This window comes from Falco naumanni, chromosome 9 (genome assembly GCF_017639655.2).
Source record: "Falco naumanni isolate bFalNau1 chromosome 9, bFalNau1.pat, whole genome shotgun sequence".
In the NCBI taxonomy this organism is placed as follows: Eukaryota; Metazoa; Chordata; class Aves; order Falconiformes; family Falconidae; genus Falco; species Falco naumanni.
Genome location: NC_054062.1, coordinates 24,797,786 through 24,815,930, shown reverse-complemented (window position 1 = coordinate 24,815,930; position 18,145 = coordinate 24,797,786). Strand labels below are relative to the sequence as shown.

At 64.6% G+C, this 18,145-nt stretch overlaps 1 protein-coding gene across 1 annotated transcript; it reads right to left on the bottom strand.

The window, feature by feature from the left end:
- Window positions 1–310: 310 nt before the first annotated feature.
- On the bottom strand, window positions 311–15,029 carry PPRC1 (PPARG related coactivator 1). Its single transcript, XM_040606664.1, has 15 exons — window positions 14,848–15,029; window positions 14,351–14,699; window positions 10,345–10,488; window positions 10,061–10,216; window positions 9,512–9,622; window positions 6,401–9,134; window positions 5,939–5,992; window positions 5,474–5,534; window positions 5,037–5,104; window positions 4,082–4,874; window positions 2,319–2,498; window positions 2,108–2,171; window positions 1,249–1,370; window positions 945–1,096; window positions 311–655 (listed from the first exon to the last, which is right to left on the bottom strand). The coding sequence occupies exons 1-15, from the start codon at window positions 15,027–15,029 to the stop codon at window positions 552–554; spliced, it is 5,274 nt and encodes a 1,757-aa protein (XP_040462598.1). The 3' UTR covers window positions 311–551.
- Window positions 15,030–18,145: the final 3,116 nt, after the last annotated feature.

Genomic DNA, 18,145 nt, shown 5'->3' with positions numbered 1-18,145 from the left:
GCACTGCCCCCCCGTGGCCACCACGGGAGGTGCAGGTGGCCCCAAAACCCAGCCGCGTGCCTCGGGGCCAGCAGAGGCCGAGAGATGGCCAGGAGTCTACGCTGCCGGTCCTCACAGGTGCCTTCACCCCACGCCATGCCATCTGGGGGCAGCCACAGTACTGCCCCACTTTCCCCAGACACCCACTCCTGCAGCCAGTCCCCAATCTGTGCTACCTCTCATGGGGCCAGACCCCGGTGTCCTGAGGGGACAGAGCCCAAGCCCACGTCTGGGAAGGGCCCACACGAAGGAGGAGACGAGGCAGCGCTGCTGTTTGGGCATCCAGATTTATTACACGGCTGGGGCAAGCCTGGGGCTGCCACTTGCCTGGGCCCCTCCGGTCAAAGGCAAATGACCCGTCCTCCTTAAATATTGGTTATAAAACAAATTTCTTTTTTTCCTTTTTCTTTTTCTTAAAAACCCCATCTCTATCTCTCTCTCTCTCTCCATACTTTTTTTGTCTTTTGTATTTGAGTATAAAAGTGGGGGCGGGCATTCCGCCTTGCCTGCCGCTACCTCCGCAGGCTCCGCTGTGCCTGCCGCAGCAGCGTGTCGAAGTCCAGGGAGTCAAACTTGCTCTTGACAGGGGCTGGGTCGAAATCCTCCCGGTTTGAGTCTGGAAGACATAGAGAGAGGCTGCCTTGAGCCATGGGGACACTGGCACAGTTCCAGCCATCCCCACAGCAACTCCTTCCCACTTCACTTCACGTGCCAACCTCTAGAGCCAGAGCTGGGCTGCTGGAGGATGGGACCTGGCTTCCACCACAGCGCTGGAGAGACGGGGAACCCTGGTCCAACCGTCCCTCGGGGCAGGACTATCCCTGGACATGGAAGGGGATCCCTACAGCTCTGGGAAGGAGAGGACCCAGGGTGCCACCCCCCAACCTGGGGGCTGTACAACTCACCCAAGTCAGCATAGTTCCTCCTGCAGAACTGCCGGCGGCCGCCGAAGCACAGGTCGAAGGGCTGCTCGTCTGGGCGCCGCAGCTTGTGCCCACTCTCGATGGCGGCAAAGGCTTCCTCGGCATAGCGGTAGGTGACAAAGCCATAGTTGTCTCTGGAGCCAGAGAAGGAGGAGGAAGGAGATCATCAGCAATACAGCGTGTTTGTCCCTGCCTTGGTCAGTGCCACCCCCTTGAGGAACGGGAAAAGGGCCAAGAGGAGCCACCCCCAGGAAGGGGCTGCTGCCCCACGTCCCACAGCTCTTACCCCTCAGAGCGGAAGTGCAGGGTGCACTCCTCGATGTCCCCAAACACAGAGAAGCGGTGCCGCAGCTCCGAACGTGTCATCCTGCTGGGGATCTTGCCAATAAACACAACTCGCCGCTCCTCCTGGGGACAGGGATGCACAGCGCAGTGAGATGGCATCCGAGCGCTCCTGGTGAGCAGGGCCTCTCACACAGAGCACCCCTCCCTGCATCGCCACCCATCACACCATGCCCTGGCTACAGCCTCCCCACAACGCTGCCTGCAAGGCTGGGACCCCACAGCTTTCTGAAGTGATGGAGGGGCTGGTGAGGCCACATCTGCCGTGCTGTGTCCAGTTCTGGGCTCCCCAGTCCTAGAGAGACAGGAACTACTGGAGAGGGTCCACTAGAGGGCTGTGAAGATGATGAGGGTATTGGAGCACTTCCCCTATGAGGGAAGGCTGAAAGAGCTGGGCCTGCGCAGCCTGGGGAAGACTGAGAGGGGAGCTTATCAACACGTACAAATATCTTAAGGATGGGTGTCAAGAGGATGGGGCCAAGCTCCTCTCAGTGGTACCCAGACACAGTGGTGCCCAGGGCAACAGGCACAAACTGCAGCACAGGAAATTCCAACTGAATCCAAGAACCTCCTTACTTGGAGGGTGTCAGAGCCCTGGGACAGGCTGCCCAGAGAGGCTGTGCAGTCTCCTCCTCTGAAGACATTCAAAACCCACCTGGACACAATCCTGTGCAACCTGCTCTAGGAGAACCTGCTTTAGCAGAGGGTTGCACTGGATGATCTCCAGAGGTCCCTTCCAAACCCAATCGTTCTGTGATTCTGTGAAATCTCCAGCCCCAACTTTCCAGCCCTTCAGCACTCACTATTGCACGTTCCTTCTGGAGAATCCTCTGCCTTTGGTAGTGGTCCTGTGCATCGTAACTGTACCTGGCAGGGCAGAAACCGGACACATGAGCTACAAAGTCATGGGGGTGCCAGAAGAGAGTGGTCCCGGACACAAGGGGTCCACCCCTGTCTGGGACACAGGAGACTGATTGGAGGGAGCTCACACCTCTGCAGAGTGACCTCGCTCACCTTCTCCGCCTGTTACTCCTCCTGCGGGGCGAGGGGGAGCGGGAGTGGGACTGGCTGCGGGATGTCGATCTGGATGAGTAGGAGGATGTTGATGATGAGGATGAGGACCTGTCCCGGGATCTGCCACATGACCCACAGCTGGAGCGGGAGGAGGAGCTGTGGGAACATCTCGAGCGGTACCTGGGGGAAGCAGAGACACATCTCAGTGCAGAGCCGAGCCCTCCCCACACCCAGCACCACGAGGCTCTGGAGAAGAAAAAGACCTCCATCCTCCCCAAGGTACCCAGCACCTCACTCAGACCGGACCCAGCCCCAGGGTGGGCTAGGCTATGGAAACCTCTGCCCAAGTTTGCCAGGGCAGTAATGACACTACAGATGTGCTGGCTCCAAATGGACGTTGGCATCCACAGATGTCCACTTGGCTCCAAACCGCAGTGAAAAGGGAGCAGGCTCACAACAGGCACAGCCCCTGAAGAGCAAGAAATAGTCACGGGGAAACTGGGCAGCACATGGCTGCAACTGGGCAAGGGCCCACGAGGGGCCAAGGCTGCTACGCTGAGCCCCACACCGTGCACAGGATGACACCGGAGCCTTCACACACGTGTTGCACTCAACTGCCACATGAATGGAGACTGTACGTGCCTCCAACCACACCGAGGGATGCGGCATGCACCGGGAAAAGGCTGGGCTTGTGTGCCCACAGTCCCCTGCCTACAACAGCTTCTCTGACAAGGCCAGTCAGATCTTAAGGGCAGCAGGACTGAATCCCCTCTGGGACCAAGCTGTGCTACCTCCAGCCAGCAGCAGGGTACCTCTGAACATGCTGCACACAGGTGGTCCCTGCCATAGGGACCAAACCCAGGCCCCAAGTGCGGCGTGTTGCCACATATTCTCCTGGAGGACAGCCAGTCAGGATGACCCACTCCATAGGGACATCTCCCAGCACAGGGCCAGCTGCATTTGCTGGAAAGCCAAGCCAGACAGGGCAAGCCCCTGAGCTGCCCATCCCTGGATCATGGCACTATATACATGCTCCTTCCAGCTCCAGCCTCCACATCTACAGGTCACCAATGGAGGGGTCTTGTTTAGACAAGCCCTTCATGCCCAGTGACCTGGCACATCTCCAGAACCGGCTGACCACTCAGGGAAGGGCAAATGAGGGATCCCTTGCCAGCTCCAGCATCTCCCACTCCAGCTGGGACAGGCTGTGCATCACTCAGATGCACAAGGACTCCAAAAGAAACATCCCCACAAGAACCAAGCTGCCCCACGTTTCTAACAGCCACCTCCGTAAGGAGCGCAGGGAGCCCCTGAAGCAGCCAAGCCAGATGGGTTTTTCTCTGCTTGCTTCCATCACCTCCCTGGAAGGTTCCTCTATGGCTCATTTCTACACCTAGGGCTGCACCAGCCCCGCGACACAGACACCGACACCTGCAATAATACCCCAGGAAAAGCATCCAAAAGCCAAGGTGTAGCCAAGGACTCATACTACGGTATTCCAGGAGTAAGGAAGCCTGGCTCAGCAGTGGCCTTACAGGCACACCTGCCCAGACACGGGGTTCAGCCAGACACCCACCAGCAGGGTGTCGCAGCAGCTGCCCCAGTCTCTGTGAGCCAGGCACCCCTTCAGAAGGGCCACAAGGACAAAAAGATCAAGTGCAGCCATTAAGTAAGTCCATAAAGAGGTGTCTGGGCACCCTCACAAAAGACCGGTCACCAGACAATTGCCCAAAGAGCAAGCAGACAGATGCTCCACCGCTTACCTTCGCCACCGCTTGGGTGGTGGGGAGAATGACCGTGATCGGGATCGGGAGGATGAAGATGAAGATGATGACTCACTAGCTCCATCCGAACTGGAGCTGAAAGAACGGCTGGCACGGCTCCGGCCAGCCCTCCAGCTGCTGGCAGAGGGGCTGGGTGAGTCCCGGGGTCTCCGGTAGCAGCGCAGGGACCTCTTGGCAGCAGCGTGGCTGGGCTGGGCACTGGGAGTCTGCACCTCCTGGTCCCGGCAGGGGGATGCAGCTGGAGACAGGAGCACCGAAGTGGGGGGGCTGCTGCACCTGGCGGTGGCTTTGCTGGGGACGCTAGTCCGATAATCCAGGGGGGCTAGGCAGGCCATCCCCAGGGGCTCCTGGCTCGGCCCCACGGTGGCGGTGGGGGCTGGTGGGGTGGGCTTGGGCTGGTCCAGCGTCCGTTTGGTTAAGGAGGAGATGGGTTTGATAGTGATGTCCCGGTGGTGTTTGACATTCCAGCGGGAGCCGCCTTCAGCAGGAGGCTGCGTGCCAGGGTTGCCGTTGCTCTCCAGCCGCGCTGCACCCGGGATGCAGTAGTCGTGGTCTCCCGAGCAGACGTGGCTGGGGGCTGAGCTGGAGGGGGCTGGCGCCAGGCTCTTCCCCTGGAGCTTGCCCGGGAGCAGCGGCTTGGCTTTCATCAGCTTGGTCGTCTTCTGGGGCCCTTCCTGGGGCGTGGACCCAGGCGACTTGGCCTTGGCCAGCAGCGAGACAGCAGGCAATGGCTTCCAGAGCTGGTGGGGGGGCGTCGCTGGTGGGGTGAGGCCTGTGAGAGCACCGGTGGGCTTTCAAGAGCAGCCCCTTCTGCAACCCACCCGCCTAGGGTGCCCTCCCAGCCCAGTTCCCCTCGAGCCCCCTGGTCTCCCCCAGCCCCATGACAGCCCCTGCCAGGACACAGCAGGCTCCCCTGCCTTGCCCTGGGCATTACCTGCCACGTTGGCCAGCTCAGAGGCCTGCAGGCCATCCGGGGGCTTCCTGTCCTGTTGGGTCTCGGGCCTGAGAAGGGGAAAGAAGCTTTGTCAAACGTGGCAGCCAAAGCCCAGCCCTAGTCCCCATGCCTGGGGCACCCATGCGAGCTGCCCCACTGGCCTGGCCAGGGGACAGAGGATCTGAGAGAGCTGCAAGGATGGAACTTGCATAGCTGTCATGACCATCACTGCTTCCCCCAGTTTTTCCCCCTCAGTGCCAGCTCTGGCCCCCAGCCCAGCGAGGAACTCGGCCCCTCCTGGGCTGGTGGACGCAGCCCTGGCACAGTTCAGACCCCGCCAGGACCGAGAGCTGCCCCATGCCCCTGCTGAAGGCAGGGCTCAGCCCTCTGCCCAGGCTCCACACCAGAGCACTGGCTGCAAAGGTCTCGGTACTCACCCAGAGCTCCCCATCGGCCGCTTGTCCTCAGGGGGCTGCACAGGAGCCTCCTCCTTCTTGGCTAAAAAGGAGAGCGGGTGGGTGAGGGTGGTGAGAGGCTGGGGCCGGAGAGCAGGGGATGGACCCTGCACACAGAGGGGGACACAGGGAGCACCCAGGGGACAGCCAGGGAGGGCCAGCACCCCAAACCCAGATTCCAGAAAGGGGAGCAGCACACCCCCTTTCCTTCCCAGACTCTTCACCAACCCTTCAGCCGCCCGAGGGACGCCAGGCCGCTTTCACAGGCCAAGGAGACGGGGGCAAAGACACTCCCAGGACAAGGCACCCAGGCAGGGTAGCACCAGCCTGCAGGCAACAGTGTCCCAGGCCCCCCACTCCCACCCCACCACAGGGAGCACAGGCAGCCCAGGGAGGCTGGCACGGCACAGAGGGAGCCCCGTGGGGGACAGCACACCACATCCACACCTTCAGACTTCTCAAACTGCTCCAGCAGGCTTGACAGGTCGGTGGCTTCGATCCCTGGGCCAGAAAGAACACAGCAAGTACGGTCAGCAAAAATCCTCCTGGCACCACAGGGATGCACCCCTGCCCCATCCTCCCCTTGCATCAGCCTTCCCAGGCGAGGAGGCAAGTGCTGGGGAGGAGCAGCAGCAGAGCCTGCAGCAGCTCTGCACCTCCCGCAGCAAGAACAGGAGCACCCAGCTCTGCAGCCTCAGGAGGGACCTGTTTGGGCACAGCCAGCCCAGACCATCCGCTGCAGGCAATGTCCTAGCAGAGCACTGGGAAGACTGCAAGCCTGCGGGTGCAGCTTTGCCACCCTTGCCCCTCGAAGTGCCAGGAACCAGTCCCGCTACCTGGGCTGCTGGCAGCGCCACAGTCTCACCAGCTGGCGATGCTCAGCCCAATGCCCGCAGCCCCCCCACTCACCGATCTCGCTGATGAAGGCTTGCACGATGTCCTTGCTGTTGTCACTGGGCTGTGCTGGGCTACGGAGCAGCTGGTGCCTCCATGGCCGTGCAGTGGGGGCCTTGCTGGGCAGGCCGCCCTCTCGGCTCGCTTTCAGTGGTGGTGCTGCAGCCCGGAGGGTGGATTGTTGGCTGGGTGGCTCCTGCCTGGCAGCTGCCTTGGGCTCCGACAGGGCTTTCTCCACTGTTCCCTTGCCTGGCCCTGCGGCCTCCTCCGTGGAGTGGGTGCCAGGGGACTCCCCAACAGGGCCAGCGTCAGGGGACACCTCTGCAGCACAACGGATGGCAGCTGGGGGGCCCTTTGGAAGCTGGGTGGGGTTTTCAGCCTGGGGGTCCTCGGGGGGCTGGCTGGGGACAGCCTGGGGTGCTGCCGTGTGCTGGGCTGGTGCCGCAGGAGAGACCCTGTTGGGCTGGGCAGTGGCAGCCAGTGGGGCTGGAGGGGCCTTGGGGAGAGAGCTCTCCCCCGCCAGCCGTGCCTGCCTCCTGGGGTCCGACACCCTGCTGGTCACTGGCCTGGCTGGGCCACTTGCAGCCACCACCTCGCTGGCTAGGGCGGTGGGCAGCTGGGTGGGGAAGGCTGGTGGCTCCAGGCAGCCGAGCGCGGGGGCAGCGGGAGGCTGCCCGTGCAGGAGGGCCGTGCCGGGGTGGCCACCAGCTGTGAAGGTGGCAGCACCCTGCAGTGCCGCTCCGGAGTCCCCATAGGCCAGGGGAGGCACCGGAGGTGGCATGGGGATTCCTGGCCAGTAGGATGATGGTGCCCACCCTACTGGGGCATAGGGACCACCGGGGCCAAAAGGAGGTGGGGGTGGCACAGCAGGTGGGGGCCAGGCCATGGCTGGAGGCGGAAGGCCAGGCACCACGTGAAAAGTACTGGGGGAGCCGGCACCGGGTGGTGGGGGCAAACCATGGCAGCCCACAGGCTGCGGGCTGAAGCAGGGCCAGGAAGGCACTGGTGGGTAAAGGGCGTAAGCACCGGCAGAGGCTGGCGGCATCCCGGCAGGGGCTGCCCCAGCGGCTGGGGGCACATTTGGTGCAACAAAAGGCATTGGTGTTGATGGGGGTGGTGGAGCCACGGCAGGCGCTGGAGCTGAAGCCAGAGCAGCAGGAGCTTTGCCAGCAGGAGAAGGGACCACAGCAGGGCTGGTGGGTTTCTCCAGGCTCTTCTGAGTGCTGGCTGCCTCAGTGGCAGGGCACACGGGTGACACCAGGCAGGGGATCTCCGCCAGCTCTGTCGGAGGCTCAGGGACGCTGGGCCACTTGCTGGCCGCTTGCTTCTTGCTGTCCTTCCTGCTGCCTGGGCTGGGCTGGCGGTGCAGCATGCGCATTCGGTATTCCCGCAGGCTCAGGGCCTTGGGCTTGGCTTCCCTGGGCAGGCCCTCACTCGGCTCTGATGCTGGCAGGCTCGCGGGGGGCTCCAGCCCCACACCTTGCTCCGGGAGTGGAGAGAGTGCCTCCAAGACCCCACTGTCCTGCCTGGAGGCTGGCTGTGCATCTCTGCCGCCCTCCGCCTGGTTTGCCGGGTCTGGACACGCAGGTGTTGGCTGCTCCTCCGCGCTTGGTACGGTCTTCTCCAGAGGCACCGCAGTCTCAGCCTTCTCCGGGGCCACACTCACTGCTTCTGGCACCAGCTCCTTCTGCAGCTCCTGTTGTGCTTTCTTGAGCAGGGAGGCCCCCGCCGTGCTCCGGGGCCTGCCCCGGGGCCGCGGCACCTGCTCCACACGCAGCTCCATCTGCCCCTTCTTCTGGGCTCGCTCCAGCTGCCGCGCCAGGAAGTCCGAAACCTGGATGGAGGGACATGCTGCCCGTCGACGGCTGGTGGGTGGCTGGCCCAGGGACTGCCCAGAGCTGGCCGAGCGGAGCCGGTGGGCCACACAGTCCCTGCCTGGCCTGGCCTGCTTGCTTTGGTCCTCCTCTGCTTTCTTTTTCCGACTCTTCCTTGCTCTCTCACGGCCACGTCCTTTCTCAGAACCCTCGTGTTTGCCACCAGCCGGGGCCTCCGTGCTGTGCTGGGAGCTGCTGTCAGGGCTCCAGGCTCCGGGTGCTGCTGCCTCCGGTGGGGATGTGACCTCTGGGGTAGTGCAGGAGGGTTCCTTCCCAGGCAGTTTCTCCTTCTCTTCTTCCATCCCATTTTCCTGGGCTGGAGCTTCTAGCAGCTCCTCTTGATCCTCTGGGACTGTCTCCCCGGTACTCTCCTCTGCTCCCAGGAGCTGGGGCTCCAGGTCAGGGAAGCTGGGAGCCAAGGGCTGCAGGACTACAGGGATCTCCACACTCTCACCCTCACCAGGTACAATTTCCAGCAGTACAGGACCGCTCAGGAGCTCCTTGGCCACGGGCTCAGTCTCGGGGTCCAGGCACACAGTGAAGGTGGGCAGGCAGTATGGGTGCATGGACTTCACCAGCTCACTCAAGGACACATCACCTGTGTTGATGATGCAGGGGTCTTCACGCTCCCCCAGCACCTCCCCAGCCCCGCTCACACAGAACTCCCCAGCCCCCATGCCGCTGTCTAGCTCCAGGCTCAAGGCAGCTTCCTCCTCTTCTTCCTCCCCATCACTGCGCTGAGGCAGGGACTGCTCTCGGGCTCGGTGCCAGCCCACCTTCCTCTCCACCCTCGGGGTGCTGCAGACTTGCTTCTTCATCAGTGCTGCATCGTCGAGGCTATGAGCAGCTCGGTCCCAAGCCAGGTCTGTGTCCGTCTGGGAAGGGGAATCAGAGTCAGCATCAGATCCTGGGCTTCCACCAGGGCTCCTCCGGGCACAGCCAACTGTGGGTCTGCTGCAACTCTGCAGCAAAGCCCCTGGGCAGGCAAAAAGCTGCAACACATTTGACCCTCCCAGTAGGGCACACAAAAGAGCTGGAAGCTCACCACCTCATCCCATCCACAGCACCCCCGGTCCTCCAGTACCCACCAGCTGGGGCAGGCCCTGCTCCCACCACTACCGGTGCCCTGCAAAAGCATCACATCTGGGAGAGGATGCCTGTGCCAGGTGGGAAGGCAGGGGCTGGTGGGCAGCAGCAGCTATGGTTACCCCAGCACCATCACTCCTTCAGCTTCCCCTGCTCAGCTGCTCACCTTCCCGATCACAGAGACACTGCTGCTGAGAGGCCTGAGAGCCTTGGGCTGCTCCAGGGCAGGGCTCTCACACTCCAGTGATGGACGGGATAAGCTGAGAAACTTCTGAAACTGGAGAGGAGACAGACAGAGGACAAAGCAGTGACACATTTCTGCTGCTGGAGGGGACAAGTCCACCCCTGGTCCCACAGTGGCCATGCATGTCATCATGTGGAGCCTGGGAGCAAACTCAGCCTTGTTTCACCCACAGCACATGCAGCCCCAAGTTGGTCAAGCAGAGGGGGACGTGCTGTTCCCCAGAGCCTCTGGCACATCTCTGGCTCCGCACCAAGGCAAAGGCATGCCCCCCCCCAAGCCCACACCGGAGCCCCAGCAGCATCCAGGGCTGGCTCATCCCTTCTCTCAGGTTGCTGGTCAGAGACCATCCGAGGGTGCTGGGGACCAGGTTCTAAACACCTCAGGGCACCCTCATGTCAGGACCTGGCAGAGCCCTGCCTGAGCATCTTCCCACCCCTTTTGGGGTTGGACTGGCTCTGCCCCACAACTTACCGAAGGATTCTCCCGCTCCCGAGGTGAGGTCAGCAGCTCTGCATCCATGATGGTGTCGAAGGGAGACAGGGTCTCGTCATCCGTGCTGTCCAGGATCTCAGTGATGGCGGTCAGCAGGGACAGCTCGTTCTGCGCATCCAGGCAGGCCTTGCTCTGCTGCAAGGGCAGGGGCAGTCTCAGAGGGTGGTGGGGCACAGCCACGGGACCTGGCCACGGGGGATGCTGCCGCCACCCCCACCCATTCCACAGCCAGAGCCAGCCCAGCCGCCACTTCCCCCACTCACCTCACTCAGAGAGAGGTCCTCAATGATGGAGATCACAGAGGAGTCAAGATAGTTCTGCATCGTCCCCAGGATCTCTTCGGCCTCCAAGATGGTTTCTGCATCCAGCGACGTTAAGTTCAGGTCATCTTCCTCGAGTGAAAAGCACTGTTGAGGAGCATGGGGAGCCAAGTAAACACTTTGCAAAGCACCTCTACTACTGCTGATCTGCTCCACAGCACACGTGGGCCCCAACAGCGGCCAAGGTCACTGCTGCACACCCAGCACCCCAAACACACAGGGGAGGCAGGCAGGACATGGCTGTGCTGCAAGTCAGAAGATGGCACAGGGGACCTTGCGCCTTGCCTTTCAGGAGAGGTTCAGGCCAGTCCACCCCACCCCACTGCACAAAGCCCCGTGCCGCTTTCAGCTTGAGACCCTTTGATTACCAGGGATGCATCCACACTGGAAACCACCGCCCAATTCACTCCACAGCCACAAATGGGAAAGATGAATTGATAAACACCCAACAATTCCCAGGCTCTGCCCAACACCACGCATGGCTTGTGCTGCACAGGGAGGGGGAGAGGCAGGCTCCCCCCACCCCACAGACTGTCACGCGCTCCTCTGACTCTGCGCTTCAGATAAGCCCAAAAACATTACGAAATTCTTAACAAAAGCGCAGGACTCAGCAACAGGGATGCAGCTGGCTGCCACTGCTGGGGCCCTACCCCAACACCTCTGCTGCAGGCTACAAGAGGACAAAGGCTGTGCTAGCAATCCAGCACCAAACTGGCTTTGCTGCTGCTCTTCCTTCAAATTCCCAGACCCACATCCTTCCCTGTCCCCCCAGCCAGCTCCAGGGATATTCATGTAAAGCAAGACAACTTTGGAAAGGTTTTTGCACCATACTCCACAAGTGCCACGCAGCCCAGTGCTACAGAGTGGCCAGGAAAAGTGAGATGCCAGGGCAGGGGCTGCAGCCCCCGGCTGAGCAGAGCCGCTGGACAGGCAGCCTCTGCCAGGAGCGGAGCAGCAGCACAGGCATGTCACCGGCACGAGACAGGACAAGAACTCCTGTTTGCAGACAGGCTTAGGCTGAGATAACCCAGGCAGGGAAGATAAGGACACCAAGGACGGAGCCCTGGGGGAGCACGCATCCTTCCCAAAGCTGGCAGCAAGCAGTCCTCCCCCTGGCGCAGCATAGGGAGAATCTGGCTGAACCTTGGGGGATGCACACCTGATGCAGCTCACCCACGTTTCACATAGGTACCACAGCACAAGCCTGAGCCCATGCAGGACAAAACAACGCCAGCCCCCGTACGAGACCTGCCTGTACTTCGAAGTCATCTTCCAGCAAGAGGGAAGCTGCACTGGAGCGAGAGCAAGCTTTTCACTAAAGAGGCGTTTCCTAAAAATATGGCAGCACCAAACCCACATGCCCAGACCCCTGGTCCCTGGGGCTCTTCAGAGACTTGCCCCCACCAGAGCGTGCACCTCTGGCTGCGATGCAGCCAGGAGCCTTTTGCAACCCCAGAGCACAGGCAACCAAGGACCAGGATGGGAATCAAAGCCAGGACCCCCATGGCAACGCCCTGCAGCCACCCATCCCAACCCTCCCGCCCTGTTCCTGCGTGCTGACACGTCAGCCCTGAAGAGCAGGAACCTGCAGTGGTGTGGGGCTCAGCAGGTGGCACCCTGGGCCACCCTCTCCCAGGCTCTCAGCCCAGAAGCAGAGCCCACCGGTGACACCGGGACACTGCTCCACCCTGCCGTGCAGATCAGACTACAGAGCAGTTTTACTGCTCAGCATCTCCAGTCCCCTCCCTCTCCGGCGCTGGCTGCTGGTCAGAGCCCGGCGCAGAGCCCTGCTGGCAGCTGTCTACGATGCAGCCTGGCTGTGATTCCTGGCCAGTCCTCCTGGAGATACTGGGAGGAGCGGGGAAGCACATCCAGGCTCATACACCAGCACTGCCAAGCGCCGGCATGGAGCCCCGAGTCACTGGTGACCGGCAGGCAGAGATGCCCCTGGCTGCCGGAGAAGCCCAGCGGCAGGGATCTCACATCCAAGGGAAGGGGGGCTGGCTCACCCCTGCCCGATGACAGCAAGGGGGTCTGGGGGATGCCCCCAGGGTTGCATTGCCCCACCCATCTTGCCACAGGGCCGGCTCTCCCCAAAGGCAGCATCTAATAAGAGGTTTCCAGCCATGACCGGCGCTGGATGTTTGGAGGAAGGGAAGTAAAATCCTCCCAAATGGCCTCTTCCCGCGGCTCCTACCCACAGCCCAGGAGGGAGGAAGGGCAGGCAATCTCCAAAGCCCTCCTTGACTCAGCGCCTTGCAACAGGGAGTCCCACAGCCATGAGTCACCAGCAAACGAGGCTGTGTTCCCCCAGGACTCCCTTTGATCCACCTGAGGCTGGGCACCTCCTTCAGCCCTCACTGCTCGTGAGTCGGGGCGGGGGGTATGAACCAGCCCAGCCTGCTCCCACATCCCTGCCCGCTCTCCTCCCTGTCAGAGACCCCCGTCTCCCCTAATTTGGGGGGTACACTCTCTGAGCCCTTCCAGCTCCCTGTGTTTGCTTTACACTCATGACTGCGGCAGGGATGAGGCTGTGGCTTACAGGGATTGTTCAAGGACAGGCTTGGGCTCAGGCCATGCCATGCCCGAGCAGTTGGTGCCGCCGGGGAGACGGGAGGATGCCCACAGCCCCAGAGCGAGCTTCAGGCACATGAGCAGCTGGGATTTGGCCAACAGCTTGAGACAGAGATGGCCTGAGTGTAGCCACTAGCTCCTCTGGCATCCAGCAAGAGCAGGCGATGCTGTGCTTGCTCCTGTGGCACCCAGGAGGCACAACCAAGGCCTCCGCGGGCAGCTGCCCAGCCAAGCCGCGTCAGTGACATGCAACGCGTGCCCAGCCAAGCCACGGCTACGCCCCAAGCAGAGAGCGGCCATCCTCCCCGTGATGGCCACAGGCAGGTTGCCAAGGCAGCTCTCACCTAGGCAGAGCTGTCAGCAAGGCCACCGGGCTGCTGCCCACCGGGGGAAGTTGGGGGGGCTCCCCCCGGCCAGGGCAGTACCAGCAGAGGATGCTCCGTGGACTCCTCAACCGCTTTCGGGAAGCATCGGGCAGGAACACACCTTTCTTCCCCAAACACCCACGGCCCCACCCGTGCTGGGCAGAGGCAAGGACAGCTCGGCATCCCCCTACCTAGGCTCGGGGCAGTCTCCTCCGCAGCGCCCTGGCCAGGCAGGAGCACCACGGAAAGGGCACAGCCGTGGGGCTCCCCGAAGTCCCAAGGAATGCCCAGGGCAGGTGCCCCCAGGTCCCATCCAGGGGTGCTGCACCCCGCGCTCCCCGTCCAGGCGGCAGCGCCGTAGCGCAGACCCCACCGGGCCCCACCGGCGGTGGCGGGGACGCCGCGCACGGGCGTCAGCACCGCGCCCCAGACCTGCCCCGCAGCGGGAGACGCTTTCCCCAGAATAATCCCCTGCTTCCCCCGGTGCAGCTCGGGGATGGCCCCCCACCCCGGGCCGGACCGGAGCTCCCACGTCCTTCACCCGGAGCTCCTGCCACCGAAACCGGCGGGTGCCAGTGTCCCGAGCTGCGCCCCCCCCCCGCCTCGCCGCGGCCTCAGGTGGGGGAGGGCGGCGCCGGGATAGAGGGACCACGGCGGTGGGGGGGACCCGGCCGGCGCCCCCCCGGTACCCACACCGCGGGCGCTGGGTGTCACCTCCCGTAAGGGGTACCGAGACCCCCGCCCCGGCGGGCCCCGGAGCCGTGCCGCGGCCCCCCCGCACCCGGGGGCTCCCCGCGCCGCTACCGCCGCCGCCCAGCGCCGGCAAGAGAGCCTCGGGCGTCCCTCGCCGCCTACAGAAGGGGCGCCCGTTGCCCGTGCGAAGCCCGCCCGCCCGCCCGCCGCCGGCGCGGCAGGCCCGCTCCCGGCACACGTGGTGCCGCCGCCGCCGCGGGAGCCGCCCCGGCCTCCACGTGTCACCGCGCGGCCCGCCGCACCCCGCCGCCGCCTACCTGCAGGGGGCTGCCGGCGCGGAAGGGCGGCCCGCGCGGGGCTCCGCCGCCCGCCGACCCTCGCGGAGCCGCCCCGGCCGCGGCACCGCCGGCCACGGCCACGGCGGGCACCGCTCCGCCCCGCAGCGCCGCCATCTTGGCGCCTCCGCTCCCAGCGCGGCCAGTGCCGGGCGCGGCACGTGACCGCCGCCCGCCCCGCACTACAGCTCCCGGCGGCCACCGCGCCACCCGGCCCGGCCCCGCCCCACGTGGGGCATGCCGGGAGCGCCACCTCTTCGCCACCGGCGGCGCGCCGAAGGGCGGGCGCCGGCCCGCGGGGCCGCCCGGCAGCCGGGAGCGGAGCGGCCATCTTGAGGGCGGGCGGGCCCTCGAGCTTCGTCGCCATCTTTGCGGCGGGCGAGGGCGAGGAGCGTCGTCCCCGCCCTTCGGCGCGCGGTGGGCGGGGCGGGGCGGGCGTCACTGGCGGGAAGCACCCCAGCGGGGCGGGGCGGCCGCGCGTTTTCCCGCGGCGCCGGCGAAACCCGCCCCGTTGCCGGCTCTGCCGCACACGTGGGCGCGGCAGTCCCTGGCGCCCTGGGGAGCGGGGAGGGGGCTGCTGCAGGCGCCGCGGCGTGAGCCGGGGCTGTGAGGCGGCCCCGTGCCGCCAGCCGCCCCTGCCGCAGCGCCACCGGTGCTTCATGCAGCCAAACCGGGGTTGGGGGGGACGGGGGCGCCGCGCACGCGTGGCGGGCGAGGGGGAACGGGAAATACCACCGGGAGCGAGGGGCGGGGTGGGACCGTGTGGCGCGGCGGCGGGGCAGCACTGGGTGCCAGGCCGCAGGCTGTGCTGGGCGCATAGGGTTCCCCAGAGCTGGCCCGCAGAAAATCGCCTGGAGCAAGCGAGGAGGGGGGGAACCGAACGGCTCCTTTGGCACAGCTGCCCGGATGCATGGCACAGCTGCAGGGCGTGCTGATGCGCCAGGCTCTTGGCCTGGCCGTGGTCTGGTAGCCCCTGGTCACTAAGCCTGGAGCCCCTTTGGGTGCCCTGATCTCCTGTGGCTCTTCCTCCCGCTCCCAGACAGCAGGATCATCTCGTGGGGTGCAGGGATGTGCTCGCAGTAGCACAAGTGCAGCGTGGGTGTGCTGGCAGGAGCTCTGCGGTGCAGGATTTGCCTGGTGGGGGCTAATTGTCCTGGCCTTTCCATCAGTCCCTGGGGACACAGACCTGCCCAGGCCAATTCCCATGGGGATTCCACAGGATAGAGCTGCTTTGTTCAGCCTTGCGTGCCTGGTTGCTGAGATGGGTCACGTCTGACAGCATGGAGCCTCATCCTGCTGCTCTCCTTCCTCCCACCCCTGCCACAAGGGACTTTTGTCTGTGATTGCTTGTCCCGTGTTGCCCCCTGCCTCTCGGGGGCTGCTCCTCCATGGCAACAACCGGGCTTTCGTCTAGGGGAGTTGCTCTCCTCCTCTAACAAACCTGTACGGCACCTTCCAAGCTGATGCCCTTGTCTGGCCAAAATGCCGGCTGAGCAGCAGCCAGGCAGCTGGTCCTCCTCTAGGGCCATGGACCTACATGTGAGTACTGGTGAGCACTCGTTGGGTCGTGCACGCAAGTTGGCAAGGGAGGGTGTGAGCACAATCCTGGAGTGTTGGGCGTGGGAGTTTGTGTTGGTCGTAAGAACAGGCTCCTTGGGGTAGCACTTACCCCAGGCGCTACAGAGGAAGCAGGGAAACCTGGGCAAGCGCTCCGGGCTCCATCTGTGACCCAGGAGTGGTTGCTCCTCTGAAACATACTTTGCTTCTCCTGAGCTCAACATGTCTAAAGCATGGAACAAGTCACTTTGGAAAAGCCTATCTCTCCCCACTGGCCTGCTGGCCATGACCCAGGGACCTGCCAACAGGGATTTGGACCAAAGTTGCCCTTGGAGCCCCTCAGCTTTCCTCCTCCTGCTCCAAACCCTCCTCTCCCTCTTTGTCCTCCTCTCCCTGGGGCATACCCAGGGCATGCAGTAACCTTCCTGATCACTCCATCCCTGTGGGTAGCAGGACCCTGCAGCATTGCAAGGCCAGTCCCTCACAGAGCAAGCCTAGCCTGGTGTGAGTCCTGCACATGGGACTGTATCCCCCGCACATGGGGTCCCTGGGGTGCAACCAGAGGGAAACCCACATGCAGGTACCTCCCTCTGCCAGTACAACTCACAGCAGGGTTTCTCCTGGCAAGGGGCAGCACCAGGCACTCCTGCTAGTTTACAAGGGAAAACAGGCAGAAAGGAAAATGCGCATACTGCATCACAGCTCCTCTCCCTCCACGTGTGGTGATTGCATCCCTGGCCAGGTACAGCTGGCAAATAGCCCACCCTGACGCTGCCCAGTGCTACCCAGGCTCAGCCTGTGCAGCACCCGGAGTGGACAGCTTGCTCAGGGCTAATGGGAACAGCTTGCAAAGGAGAGCTCAACCCCATGTGATGCTTAAAGGTCACTCGGTGAAGAGGAATGCGAGTCCCATCCAGGGAAGGAGCCGATGGGCTGGTGTTGGTCCTTCAGCGGGGAGAGGGGGCCCAGGCTCCCTGGCTCCCCCTGGCAGTTCTGCCCAGGATGCTGCTCCCACCGTGGGGCTGGGGCCACATCTTTGCAGGGCAGCGGTGGGGTCGGCACGTTGCCTCACAGATGGAGCTGCTGGGGCCGTGCCAGGCTCTGCTGCTGCAGCAGGCATACAGGGTCCTGCAGAGCTGTCTCGGCTGGAGGAAGATCCCTCGTGGGGCTCCTCTTGTGGGGGTGATGCTCGTGGGGCAGATGCCCCCAGGGAGACCCTGCCAGGATGGCACTGCTCCTTCTGCCCTGGTGTCTCTCTGGCCCTAGTCCTGGGAGGGTGGAGGGATGTGGTCACATCCCTGCATGGCACAGGGCGCAGCACGGATCCGAGCAGCTCCCCTGGCCCCTGCCTGGCCGCTCCGGCCATCTCCGCACAAGGTGTGGCAAACACCAGCCCCGGCCTCCCTGACGTGCCACAGGCTGCTGCCAGCCCCCCTTCCTTCCTGCCCCTGCGGCTGCCTGGCCCCTCGGCTCCCCCTCACCCTCCTCCGCCTCCCCCGGGGCTGGCAGCCGCCCCGGGCCAGGGGTCTGGCACAGCCCCAAGCAGCACCAGCCTCATGCAGCACCACGCAACGGCCACGGCGTCCCCCTCCCGCCGCGCCGGGACCCGCACCGCGGCCGTGCACCCGCGGCCCCGGGGCTTGGGACGGGGTCCTGCCGGTGCCCGGGTACTCGCCCCGCCGCCTTCCTCCGGCCCGTCCCCCGCCCCTGGGCAAGGGCAGCCCAGGCCGGGAGGCTGCTGGCCTGCTGCCGCCCGGGGCCTCCGCAGAGCCCTGGGGAGAGGCACCGAGCGCCGCGGGAGGGGCTCGGCCCAAACCCCGCCGCAGGGTCCCCGCCGGCGCCTCCCCAGGGCTGAGGGGCCCGCTGCCCGCCCGGGCCCGGCGGGGGCGGGAGGACGAGGACCCCGGGCCGGGGGCGGGCGCCCGTGCCGCCTGTGACATGGCGGCGCCCACCCTCCCCTCGGGGTGACGGCAAGGAAGCGGGGGGGCGCGCTCGCGCGGCGGCGGTGGGGGGCGCGCACGCACGCAGCACGCACGCGCCCGCGGGGGGGGGCGAACGGGACGTCCCGCGCACGCGCAGAGGCGCGCCCGCCCGCCCGCCGCCGGCGCAGCCGCCCCCGCTCCCGCTCCGCCGCCGCGGCCCCCGCCCCGCCCGCCGCCGCCGTCGGTCCGCGGCGCGCCCGCCCGCCCCTGGCCGTGGCCGTGCCCGCGGCCGCGCGGG

What these genes read in the sequence shown, in the direction of transcription:
- PPRC1 (XM_040606664.1), bottom strand. Translation starts at nt 15,029, where the DNA reads ATGAAGCACCGGTGGCGCTGCGGCAGGGGCGGCTGGCGGCACGGGGCC. An exon ending in GCAGTTTGAGAAGTCTGAAG is followed by an intron (nt 5,535 to 5,938) that starts GTGTGGATGTGG and finishes TCTCCTTTTTAG; the next exon opens with CCAAGAAGGAGGAGGCTCCT. An exon ending in CTGCACTTCCGCTCTGAGGG is followed by an intron (nt 1,097 to 1,248) that starts GTAAGAGCTGTG and finishes CTCTGGCTCCAG; the next exon opens with AGACAACTATGGCTTTGTCA.